The sequence below is a fragment of the Schistocerca nitens genome, chromosome 2 (genome assembly GCF_023898315.1).
Source record: "Schistocerca nitens isolate TAMUIC-IGC-003100 chromosome 2, iqSchNite1.1, whole genome shotgun sequence".
Classification (NCBI taxonomy): Eukaryota; Metazoa; Arthropoda; class Insecta; order Orthoptera; family Acrididae; genus Schistocerca; species Schistocerca nitens.
Genome location: NC_064615.1, coordinates 688899011 through 688911967, shown reverse-complemented (window position 1 = coordinate 688911967; position 12957 = coordinate 688899011). Strand labels below are relative to the sequence as shown.

Below are 12957 nucleotides of genomic sequence, written 5' to 3'. Positions count from 1 at the left end.
GTCAGTTTCCGAGATCGAAGCCACTGCTTCTCAATCAAGTAGCTCCTCAGTTTGCCTCGCAAGGGCTGAATGCACCCCGCTTGCCAACAGCGCTCGGCAGACCGGATGGTCACCCATCCAAGTGCTAGCCCAGCTCGACAGTTCTTAATCTGACGGGAACCAGTGTTACCACTGCGGCAAGGCCGTTGGCGGTATAGCTTTACTTTCAGTTAATTTGATTTGGAAAGCGCTTTTACGAGGGCGTGCTGAAAAGTAATGCCTCCGAATGTTTTATGCGAACACTCTTAAAGCTTTCAAAACAAAGCAAACTTATTAAGTTTCTACGTCTTTATCCTTCGCGTCTACATATTTATTCCTCAACATAGTCACCCTGGCAACAAACACATTTCTCCCAAAGAGGTGTTAGTCTTTTAATACCGTCACTGTAGAATGTTTGATTTTGTTGACGGAGACAACACCTTTGTTTGCACCGCTTCATCACTCTCAGAGTGAAGTGCTCGAAAGTGTTCTTTCAAGTTTTGACCGAGCCCAAGGTGGCGCACACTGGTCTCACATTCGGAAAGACGACGATTCAGACTCGTGTCCGGCCATCCTGATTTAGGTTTTCCGTGGTTACCTTAAATCGCTTCAGGGAAATGACGGGATGGTTCGCCGGCAGGTGTGGCCGAGTGGTTCTAGGTGCTTCAGTCTGGAACCGCGCGACCGCTACAGTCGCAGTTTCGAATCCTGCGTCGGCCGAAGTGGCCGCGCGGTTCTGGCGCTGCAGTCTGGAGCCGCGAGACCGCTACGGTCGCAGGTTCGAATCCTGCCTCGGGCATGGATGTGTGTGATGTCCTTAGGTTAGTTAGGTTTAACTAGTTCTAAGTTCTAGGGGACTAATGACCTCAGCAGTTGAGTCCCATAGTGCTCAGAGCCATTTTTCGAATCCTGCCTCGGGCATGGATGTGTGTCATGTTCTTAGGTTAGTTAGGTTTCAGTAGTTCTAAGTTCTAGGGGGCTGATGACCTCAGATGTTAACTCCCATAGTGCTCAGAGCCATTTGAACCATTTGACAGGATGGTTCGTTTGAAAGGGCACGGCCGACTTCCTTCCCCGTCCTTCCCTAATCTGATGGAACCGATGACCCCGTTGTTTGGTCTCCTCTCCCAAATCAACCAACCAACCAATCAATTTTTGAAACTGATGTAAATCGGATGGGACCAAGTCGAGACTGCATGCAGGATTATCGATGACAGTGAACCCAAGGTGTCGAATTGTTGTAGATGGAGCACTTTGAGTGTGGTCTGACATCATCATGCTAAAGGACAGGGTGCTCCACGTGGGGACGCGAGCTTAGAATTCAAAACTCGATTACAGCACGCTATTTCTCACGCATCGACATAGTTACGTTACATACTTCCGTGCCACACGCAACAATTCGGAGACTTCCAGCGGCAGAGGGTTGCAACTTGCATCAGAGAAGCGGCAGATTCGGCCGACTAATGTGCATGACATAATCGATAGTAAGAACAGAACAATAGATTCGGAGGCATTACGTTGCAGCACGCCTTCGTATTTGTAAAGGTGTTGCCTGATGGTGTTGTCGATGTACAGCTCCAATGGAGCTACGGTAAAAAACAATAAAAATCTCTAACCTGTCGATGTATTATTTAAATTCCTCACATGAATCACAGAGTATCAGACATGGAATTGTACTGCAAAATGAGTCTTAGATTGCAGCTGTTGTCGAAACAGACTCGATTTATGGTCTGGATTTAAGTGTACCAAGTGATTATAATTAAAGTGCAGCTACTCATGATGGTCTACTGTGGGCTGTAATTATCGTATGGCAGTAAAACTTGGTAGACAGTGCGTTAATGCGGAACAGATTTACACTGAAAAAAATTATTCCCAATTTTGGCCACCAGGTGCAAGTCTGGTGCAGTACAGCATCTCGTCGACGTCTCCCACGTTCGTACTGAACAAATCGCGTAAGCGGCAGTTTATACTAAAATCAGCTTTACGCCTTTCTCACTTGTTTGACCTTTTCTGCCCACCACGCGTTCCTAATCCATTACATATGGAAATATTTCTGTAACGTCTTTCCTGCGTTCACAGCGCTAGATTTGCACTGGTGGCCAAAATCGGAACTATTTTTTTTTTCCGGCGCAAATTGGTTCCGGATTAGCGCATTACAATATTTACAGAGTTTTACTGCCGTATGATAATTTCAATCCGACTTCTGTGAGCAGCTGCACTTTAATTATAACTACCCAATATATATCTACATCTACATTTATACTCTGCAAGCCACTGTACAGTTCATGGTGTATTATCGATTTTCTTTCCTATGCGATTCGTGAAATGAGCGAAGGAAAAATGACCGTCTATACACTTCCGTACATACTTTAATATCCATTATTGTGTTCTCAAGGTCCCCACGCAAAATATACGTTGGTGGCAGTATAATGGTCGCATAGTTTTCTTCGAATATAGTCTTTTAAATTCATCCACCAGGGTTTCTAGAGAGCCATATCTTTCTCTCAAGCATTCCAATTTAAGTTACCAGAGTTTTTTCTGTTACACTTTGGTGTGCGCTATACTGATCTGTTACAATCCTAGCAGCGCGCGTCTGAATTAATTTGATTTATATTGTCATGCCCGCTTGATAACGATTCGAGATGCTGGAACAGTACTCCAGAATTGGTCGTACTAGCGTCTTGTATACCATTTCTGTCACAGGTGTATTCAGTCTTCCGAGAATCCTCCCAGCAAATCTAAGCCATCTACTAACCGTTCCTAATACTGACTGTAAGTAAGCGTTCCAATCCAAATCGCTTTTAGTGAAAAAAAAAGCGAAATGATAGTACGGCATCATTTGCCGGGATACTCCGTCTGGTGTTATTTGGCAGCCTAAAGCAAGTTTTTTTATTTGACTCCACTTCGACGATTTGTGCGTCGATGAAGACATGCTGATGAGGACAACACAACACCTGGCACCCGAACTGATAAATATCTCCCACCCGGCCGGAAATCGAACTCGGGGCTGCCGATTGACAATCAGCCGCGCCAACGTTTTTTCTGAAAAGAAACATCATTGACTAAAACTTACAGCATTACAATCCGTGAAGATCTGCATCTCTTCTTTCACATACATATACAATACACAGCATATCAATAAATATTTCATCGGTAAGTTACAGTACAGTTTACATAGTTACCGAGTAACCACATCACGGTGTTAGTCTGAATGCTGAATAAAGGGTCGCGGTCTTGTTCCATCTCCATTTGATTTTCAGACTGATTCTTCTCGGTGAGCTGGAATGCCTTCACTAATCACCGCTTCAGGTAAGTAAAATTACCAAAAAGAAAACAGCCAGGCCTTCGTTAATAAAAGGTTCAATTAAGTAAACAAGAATTTGAACTGCCTCCTCGCAAGGGGTGCATACCCAAGGAGCACTAGACTACGGCAAATAGGATAGCCAAGAAAGGTTACAGTGAGAGTCCGGCCTTCGAAGACCCTTTTCGTTGGGTACAGACCGGCAAAAGAAATATTAACACAGCAAGGTTAATAACGTGAAAGCAACAATAATTAGGCAAACGGTATACCCACGTCTGTGCAACATACTGCCTCTACAACGACGGCGAAACGCCGGAAAAAAACTAGGCCGCCAAACCCAATTACACAGCTTCAGCAATTGCAAATTTTGAAATCCAGGCATCTCCTAAGCCAATAAATTACAGAGCGATGACGGCTGCAGTACTCGAAGGTATCTCGAAAGCAGCACGCGGCCATATTACAAGAGAAAGGTACTTATCTGGTGTTCGAAGACGTTTGGCAGGGTGATCGGCTAAAACCCACCATCTAGCTACTGTGTGATGGGGGAGACAGCCTGTCAACAAACAACCAAGACCAGTTTCGACTAAGGAAAAGCAAACAACAACGACAATTGAGGGGACCATCTGGTGGTGAAATAAATCAGCTAAGAAATCGCAATGATCGCAACAGATCTGTAGGTATAAATAAGAAAATAACAGTTACGACCTCAGAATCCAAAGCTTAACTGAAGTTCACGAATCGAAGCTGAAGCTTGCCGGTTCCAAAAGGGCCCCAGAATCCAGCACAGTGAAACTGGCTTCAGTTCTCTCATCGGTGTGTCACGTCCCAGAGCTGGCTGGTCAGGCTACGTACGAAAACGGCACTCGAAAACAGCCACGGATTGAAATCGGCTCGCAAATATGCCCAGCAGCCACTCGTGGGACTCCGTGCCCAAGACGTTTGCGCAAGTGCTTGTCTTAACACGCCGAGCGGACCTCTCACAACGCCCTCCTCACTGCGTTACCACAGCGCAATTCGCCACGCCACAACACGCCCCGTCCCCCATCAACAACCTCGAGCGAAGATCTTAGTGGCCTCAAACCAGAAGGACATTCACGATAGATGGAGCTAGTGGCGCCAGGAATTCGAAAGGCGACGCCAGCAACCCCTCCACGGCTCAATTTTTAGAGTCTACTTTTGTTTTCCTTCCATACTGCATTGCCATTTGGCTGTATTCTGTTTCTACGCATTCCGCTAGTCATGAATACCTCGGCAGATGGAGGCGTCGTTGGGTCTTGACCGATATCGTAATTCATTTGTTCTTGAGTCGCTTCTTGTATCTGCGCCGCATACGTAGTTTCCTATACTGCCGACAAGCTTCCGTTTTCCCTTCGATTTTCTGCTTTTTGATGTCTTTCATCGTGTTTGTTTTGGGCTTTGGACGGACATACTTCTGTCTGTGTACAGGCACTGTTTTCCTCATTTTACTTATCGAGACTTCGTTCTTGCGGTGGTGCTTGTTTTCTTTCGTCGGATTGCTGCGGCACGTGCGGCGTCGAATTCGCCCTGCTCAACAATTGCCTGCGCGTTGGTCGGTGAGACGTTCTGCGCTGCTGCCTCAACTGCTTGAACTGTAGTTTTGAAAGCTTTCGTTTTCGATACCGATTTCAGACTCTTTTTACCGCACGATCCGTTCTAAATTTGGTATGTCTTCGACTGTGCTGCTTCCAGCATACGTTCGTCTGATGCCTCTTGTTTTTTTTAGCGGCTGCAAATCAGTTATAAGGTATGCCTTCCTACTAACAGAGGAAAACCTGCAGCTGGTAGTTTTTGCTACTGCTGCAATACCACTCAGCTACGGATGCGGAAATCGGTTTTAGTATTCCCCTTAAATACTTACCCTATATGAGGTGACTAATCTCGTAAGTGGATGCTATAAGTGTTTTCCTTTTTGTTACAGACATTATCTTACATTTATCCACACTTAGAGAGACGTGTAAGTCTTGTCCAAGTCATTTTGCAACTTTTTATTTTAGTCTGACTACGATGTTTTCCTCTACAGAAGTGTTTTCCAATCTTCTTGAATACGCGATCCCCTTCCAAGAAAATAAATTCTGGCGCCTCCGCAGAACCGCGAGAAAACTGTCAGTGATCTGAAAGGCAGCAGATTTAATTTTCTTTCTATAGATACTATGTTGTTGTTGTTGTTGTGGTCTTCAGTCCTGAGACTACTCTATCCTGTGTAAGCTGCTTCATCTCCCAGTACCTACTGCAACCTACATCCTTCTGAATCTGCTTAGTGTATTCATCTCTTGGCCTCCCTCTACGATTTTTACACTATCTTCAGATAGCTGCCCTCCAATACTAAATTGGTGACCCCTTGATGCCTCAGAACATGTCCTACCAATCGATCCCTTCTTCTAGTCAAGTTGCGCCACAAACTCATCTTCTCCCCAATTCTATTCAATACCTCCTCATTGTATCCTCTTCTTGTCCAAACTATTTATCGTCCATGTTTCACTTCCATACATGGTTACACTCCATACAAATACTTTCAGAAACGAATTCCTGACACTTAACTCTTTACTCGGCGTTTACATATTTCTCTTCTTCAGAAACGCCTTCCTTGCCATTGCGAGTCTACATTTTATATCCTCGCTACTTTGACCACCATCAGTTATTTTGCTCCCCAAATAGCAAAACTCCTTTACTACTTTAAGTGTCTCATTTCCTAATCTAATTCCCTCAGCATCACCCGACTTCATTAGACTACATGCCATTATCCTAGTTTTGCTTTTGTTGATGTTCATCTTATACCCTCCTTTCAAGACACTGTCCATTCCATTCAACTGCTCTTCCAAGTCCTTTGCTGTCTCTGACAGAATTACAATGTCATCGCCGAACCTCAAAGTTTTATTTCGTCTCCATGGATTTTAATTCCTACTCCGAACTTTTCTTTTGTTTCCTTTATTGCTTGCTCAATATACAGATTCAATAACATCGGGGATAGGCTACAAACCTGTCTCACTCCCTTCCCAACCACTGCTTCCCTTTCATGTCCCTCGACTCTTATAACTGCCATCTGGTTTTTGTACAAATTGTAAATAGCTTTTCGCTCCCTGTATTTTACTCCTGCCACCTTCAGAATTTGAAAGAGAGTATTCCAGACAACATTGTCAAAAGCTTTCTCTAAGTCTACAAAAGCTAGAAACGGAAGTTTGCCTTTCCTTAATCTTTCTTCTAAGATAAGTCATAGGGTCAGTATTGCCTCACCTGTTCCAACATTTCTATGGAATCCAAACTGATCTTCCCCGAGGTCGGCTTCTATCAGTTTTTCCATTCGTCTGTAAAGAATTCGCGTTAGTATTCTGCAGCTGTGACTTATTAAACTGATAGTTCGGTAATTTTCACATCTGTCTACACCTGCTTTCTTTGGGATTGGAATTATTATATTCTTCTTGAAGTCTGAGGGTATTTCGCCTGTCTCATACATCTTGCTCACCAGATGGTAGAGTTTTGTCAGGACTGGCTCTCCCAAGGCTGTCAGTAGTTCTAATGGAATGTTGTCTACTCCGGAGGCCTTGTTTCGACTCAGGTCTTTAAGTGCTCTGTCAAACTCTTCACGCAGTATCGTATCTCCCATTTCATTTTCATCTACATCCTCTTCCATTTCCATAATATTGTCCTCAAGTACATCGCCCTTGTATAGACCCTCTATATACTCCTTTCACCTTTCGAGAAATCGACTGCACTGTGCAAGGTGGTCCCAGCGCTCTGCGGACAGGATGGAGGCGTGGGGGCGAGAAAAACCAGCTGCGGGTGCGCGTTTTCGCTCACTTCAGTCAGCTGTCCGAGTACGCCAAGAACGGACGTGGTTATTACGTCTTTGTGCTTCGCTCCGAGTTGTGTGGGTAAAGTGGTGAAGTTTCTCAAAGTACCTGCGCAGCCCTGCACGTCTGTTATATTTGGCAATGGCGCAAATCGAAAAAATAGACTTTATGAGGACGGTTATTTGAAGTATGGTTTTACTGTCACGAATAGTAAACCTCAATATGTATTGTACGACGAATTATTGTCACGTGAGAGTATGAAACCATCAAAGCTTATGCATCACCTCTCAACTAAACAGTCCAAGGAAATGGACAAACGGTTGGATTTCTTGGAAAGGAAACTGAAAATCCAGCAGCAAACTACTATTATTCAGGTAGTACAATAGTATTCTTATTTGTAGGTTAAACATAATGTTATGTTACGCATTACTTGTTTTCTGATTTAACAATATTTCTGTTAGTTTTTTATGTATCCAGTGTAAAACCGAAAGCGTTAGCTGTTACCGAGTCGCATACCGTATCGCTAAAGCAGGGAAGGCGCGTACACATGCCGGGAATCTTATTTGCACAGCAGCCCTGGATGTGACTGAAATTATGCTAGGTAAGCAGGAGGCATACAAGGTAAAAAGCATACAATTTTCCGATAATAGCACTGAAACAGAAGAAACGATATGGCTGAATACATTCGACAACAATTAATCGCAAAAGTAAAGTAGAGCCCGCAGTTTGCCTTACAGTCTGACGAATCTACTAATGTTCCATATGGTGCGCAGTTTATGGTATTTGTGCACTCTGAAGCAGATGAGAGTGTCATGGAAGACATTTTATTATGCAAAGCACTTCCTGCTAACACTAGTGAGCAGTTTTTGTACGACATGTTTTTAGAAAGCACTCGCAACTACGAGACTGATAGGACGAAATGTAACGCCATTTGTAGTGACGGTGTTGAATCTATGACTGGCAATAAAAGTGCGGTCGTTGCGAAATAAAAATCGATAATGCCATTTGTTTCATGTACACGCTGCTTTCTTCATCGACAAGCTCTGGCAGCCAGTGTTTTACCTTCTGATTTAAATGATGTGGTTAAAGGGGTGACAAAAGCTGTGAACTCTATTAATGGTAAAGCGTAGCATCATCATCGAGTAATCTTGTGGTGCTGCTGATATTATTTGATAAAACGTTTGTATGGGTTTCAGGTGGCGTGTGGCTTGCACCGGGACACCTCAGTCAGCGGGCGCTGCTGACGGGTCCTCAGTTAGCCCGTGAAGAACACGAGGACCTGCGACTGGACTCCTTGCAACACCATCTGAGGGAGGCTCCCAGCGAGGAAGAAGCCAGGCCCCCTGCACAACAACCTAGGGGGGCCTGCCCTAACGCTAAACGGCAGAGGAAAACGATTATGAAAAACGTAAGTTTCTATCCTAAATGTGAACCTTTCTCATAAGGACTCTCCTGTTAGAGAGAAAAGAACCTATCGCTTGCGCCTTGTCCTGCGGTGGAATGAGTACAGATCAGTTCCCTGCACAACAGAACCATTCAGCATAGTCACCATCCATTCGCACACATTTGCGACTTCATTGAACCCAGCCACCAACCAGTCAGGTAAAATTCAATTTTCTGCTACTTCATCCACGATTTTATAGCTGTTTTAGCTTTATCCGCGAAAAAAGTGCACGGGGACGCTGTAATCAGCAGTATGCGACGTTGCATGTCCCACTATGTTGAAAGGGTAAGTACCGCCCGACATTGAAAATAGGTACGCACATCTATTAGTAATTTACACAACTCTGACTGTTCACTACGCACTGGCAATACCACATTTTCTTTCTTATTTAATGGCTTTGATCAACACGTGGCCATCGCACTGAATATGAATGGCGCACACATTATAAATGCTGGAATTTCTAAGGAAAAGGCCACCAATCCTTTTCTTTTCACTATCTTATTTATTCCGATAAATTCTATAACCTAAACACACAAATTCTATAACCTACAACAATAACACATGAGAAATTCCGCCCAGTGGGCATGGCTTTACATTGGTGATTCTCTATCTTATGGTCTCGTAATTATTGAATGCTACAGTGCACTTTCTGGATAGGATGGTGGATCTTTTGCTATATCTCACACTTCGACTCTCACAACAATCATCACGAAACTTTCCTCCAGACCGAGCGGTACAAAAAGGAACATGCATAACCCACTGCCTCTGAACCTATCTTGTTACTCTCCCATGCCAACCACACATACTTAAATTTCATGAAATACATCACACTGGCAACATACAATACAAAGAAATAGTCACAATGTTATAATCACATCACTTTCAGCTTTCCCACTTCAATTAGTATTTATCCCAGTTTCACACGACACTGCCCCACTTCGTAACTTTTCTTTCCTACTATGAACTCTGGAGGATATATGCAGGTCTTCCTGTGCAATGCAAGCCAAGTGGCGTTGCTGGATAGACGGTTGACTCACCTTGCTTCACTCTCAGAGTATTATAATTTGAATCAAGCGTCACACGGAAACATAACACGCAAAGTAATATTAAGAACATATTCGTCACACACGTGAATCCTCAACTGATACCATGGACGAGTACTCCTCCTTATCCTTTATCTCATACACAGATTGAGACTCACACAGTACTCACCACGTGGAAGTACTCGTCTCTAATTTCAAGTCCTGCACACGCCATTTCTTAAATATTTCCAACTTATAGCTAAACACGCTAGTAATTCAGCTTAACTTAAGCACTCGGAAGTATTTCAACTTATTGCTACACGTGGTTTCATTGTGACCGTTGGTCACTTCCGAAGATTACTACGATCCCCTTAATATTACCTGCCTGACATTTAATTCTCCCCACAAAAGTTCCTGAAATAGAAAAATTATTATTCTAAACTACTCTTAAGTATTTCACATGCATACCACGTCTCCACTCTTTTGTCTTTACGGAGCACACCTAAGACAGGTCTTACCAACACTAGATCCAGCGGCAGAGTGCTGAAAACATGGCCGTTCTTCAGGTCCTCTCGCACCTCTGCCGAAGTGGGGGAGCACCTTGCTACCGTATTGGTCAGCCACATTTCAGGCGCTCAAAGCTCAGGTAAATTTCATCTCTTTGGTTCCACCAAATGTGACAAAAGTACCGTCTCAAAGATGATCATACACTCCTGGAAACTGAAATAAGAACACCGTGAATTCATTGTCCCAGGAAGGGGAAACTTTATTGACACATTCCTGGGGTCAGATACATCACATGATCACACTGACAGAACCACAGGCACATAGACACAGGCAACAGAGCATGCACAATGTCGGCACTAGTACAGTGTATATCCACCTTTCGCAGCAATGCAGGCTGCTATTCTCCCATGGAGACGATCGTAGAGATGCTGGATGTAGTCCTGTGGAACGGCTTGCCATGCCATTTCCACCTGGCGCCTCAGTTGGCCCAGCGTTCGTGCTGGACGTGCAGACCGCGTGAGACGACGCTTCATCCAGTCCCAAACATGCTCAATGGGGGACAGATCCGGAGATCTTGCTGGCCAGGGTAGTTGACTTACACCTTCTAGAGCACGTTGGGTGGCACGGGATACATGCGGACGTGCATTGTCCTGTTGGAACAGCAAGTTCCCTTGCCGGTCTAGGAATGGTAGAACGATGGGTTCGATGACGGTTTGGATGTACCGTGCACTATTCAGTGTCCCCTCGACGATCACCAGTGGTGTACGGCCAGTGTAGGAGATCGCTCCCCACACCATGATGCCGGGTGTTGGCCCTGTGTGCCTCGGTCGTATGCAGTCCTGATTGTGGCGCTCACCTGCACGGCGCCAAACACGCATACGACCATCATTGGCACCAAGGCAGAAGCGACTCTCATCGCTGAAGACGACACGTCTCCATTCGTCCCTCCATTCACGCCTGTCGCGACACCACTGGAGGCGGGCTGCACGATGTTGGGGCGTGAGCGGAAGACGGCCTAACGGTGTGCGGGACCGTAGCCCAGCTTCATGGAGACGGTTGCGAATGGTCCTCGCCGATACCCCAGGAGCAACAGTGTCCCTAATTTGCTGGGAAGTGGCGGTGCGGTCCCCTACGGCACTGCGTAGGATCCTACGGTCTTGGCGTGCATCCGTGCGTCGCTGCGGTCCGGTCCCAGGTCGACGGGCACGTGCACCTTCCGCCGACCACTGGCGACAACATCGATGTACTGTGGAGACCTCACGCCCCACGTGTTGAGCAATTCGGCGGTACGTCCACCCGGCCTCCCGCATGCCCACTATACGCCCTCGCTCAAAGTCCGTCAACTGCACATACGGTTCACGTCCACGCTGTCGCGGCATGCTACCAGTGTTAAAGACTGCGATGGAGCTCCGTATGCCACGGCAAACTGGCTGACACTGACGGCGGCGGTGCACAAATGCTGCGCAGCTAGCGCCATTCGACGGCCAACACCGCGGTTCCTGGTGTGTCCGCTGTGCCGTGCGTGTGATCATTGTTTGTACAGCCCTCTCGCAGTGTCCGGAGCAAGTTTGGTGGGTCTGACACACCGGTGTCAATGTGTTCTTTTTTCCATTTCCAGGAGTGTATATTGCACATTCACTATCTGTGGTTAGCAGACGACCATACATTCATTCATTTCCCATATCTCACCAAATTGGATGTAGGGATTTATTTTGTGGGAGTGCACATGTGATCAGTTAAATAAATAAATTGTCAGTCTTTCCTACACTGGTATCCGCTTCGCTGTATTAATTGAAATCGAGTTATTATTAGAAAAAATATGTTGTTCTGACAAGAATAACGAAGAATGTTGTACCTATTTTCAATGTCGGGCGGTACTGTACCTTTTCACCACCGGCTACCCATGCAGAAAAAAATGGCACGGTACTATCCTTGCAATGCGAGGGTAGTTCCGAACAATTTTTTAAGAAAGCTGTATTAGAACAAACGTAGCAAGTCATCATAATAACCAGGAGGAGACCTTAGCCCCTGGTTACCTCAAATAGACGACCAAATGTTGTTACTTTACCAAATAATTGACACAGTTGTTGCATTATTGTACCCTCCACAATCCGGAGTAACGTACACATACAAATTTACGACAGTCCAAATGACAAATAAAACATTACATCATACAAATAAAAAATAATGGCGAGATAAAAATTTGCTTAGTTACCAGGATCTCCGTTATTTTCAGGAGTAATCCAAACTTCATAATTCTATAACAAATAAAAATAACTACTAATAGTACTCATAAAATTTTAAATAGCTCACCGTCCAAACACAGAGCAAGTAATCTGACATTCATAAATTGCAGGGTAATAATCTTTTGTAGGTTATAGAATTTGTGTGTTTAGGTTATAGAATTTATCGGAATAAATAAGATAGTGAAAAGAAAAAGATTGGTGGCCTTTTCCTTCGAATTGTATGTTGTCATGATATCCAGAATTTATAATGTGTGCGCCATTCATATTCAGTGCGATGGCCACGTGTTGATCAAAGCCGTTAAATATGAAAGAAAATGTGGTATTGCCAGTGCGTTGTGAACAGAGTTGTGTAAATTACTAATAGTCAGATGTGCGTTTCAGTTGCGTAATATTCAAACAGGAGAATAACTTGTAACCTAATTGTGAGTACTAGAGTTCATGTTACTCGATAAATAAGAATGAGTCCACGCGCTTGGCAGCCCACTCATCTTGCAGGCTTGACTGCTTGATGCCGCAGTATGAGCAAGGCATGTGGGTGCCTGTCAATGTGTCAGGTGCCTGCGGCTGACGCTGGGGCAGCAAGCGTCTGTAGCCGAGCAACTTGGAGAGC

At 44.8% G+C, this 12957-nt stretch overlaps 1 protein-coding gene across 1 annotated transcript in view; it reads left to right on the top strand.

Moving 5' to 3' along the window:
* The window catches only part of LOC126235261 (uncharacterized), a 145975-nt gene that overhangs the window by 15139 nt on the left and 117879 nt on the right, over window positions 1-12957 (top strand). The window contains exon 4 of the mRNA XM_049943990.1: window positions 8325-8536. Within this exon, the coding sequence (XP_049799947.1) occupies window positions 8325-8536 (212 nt within the window). The remainder of the gene's footprint in view (window positions 1-8324; window positions 8537-12957) is intronic.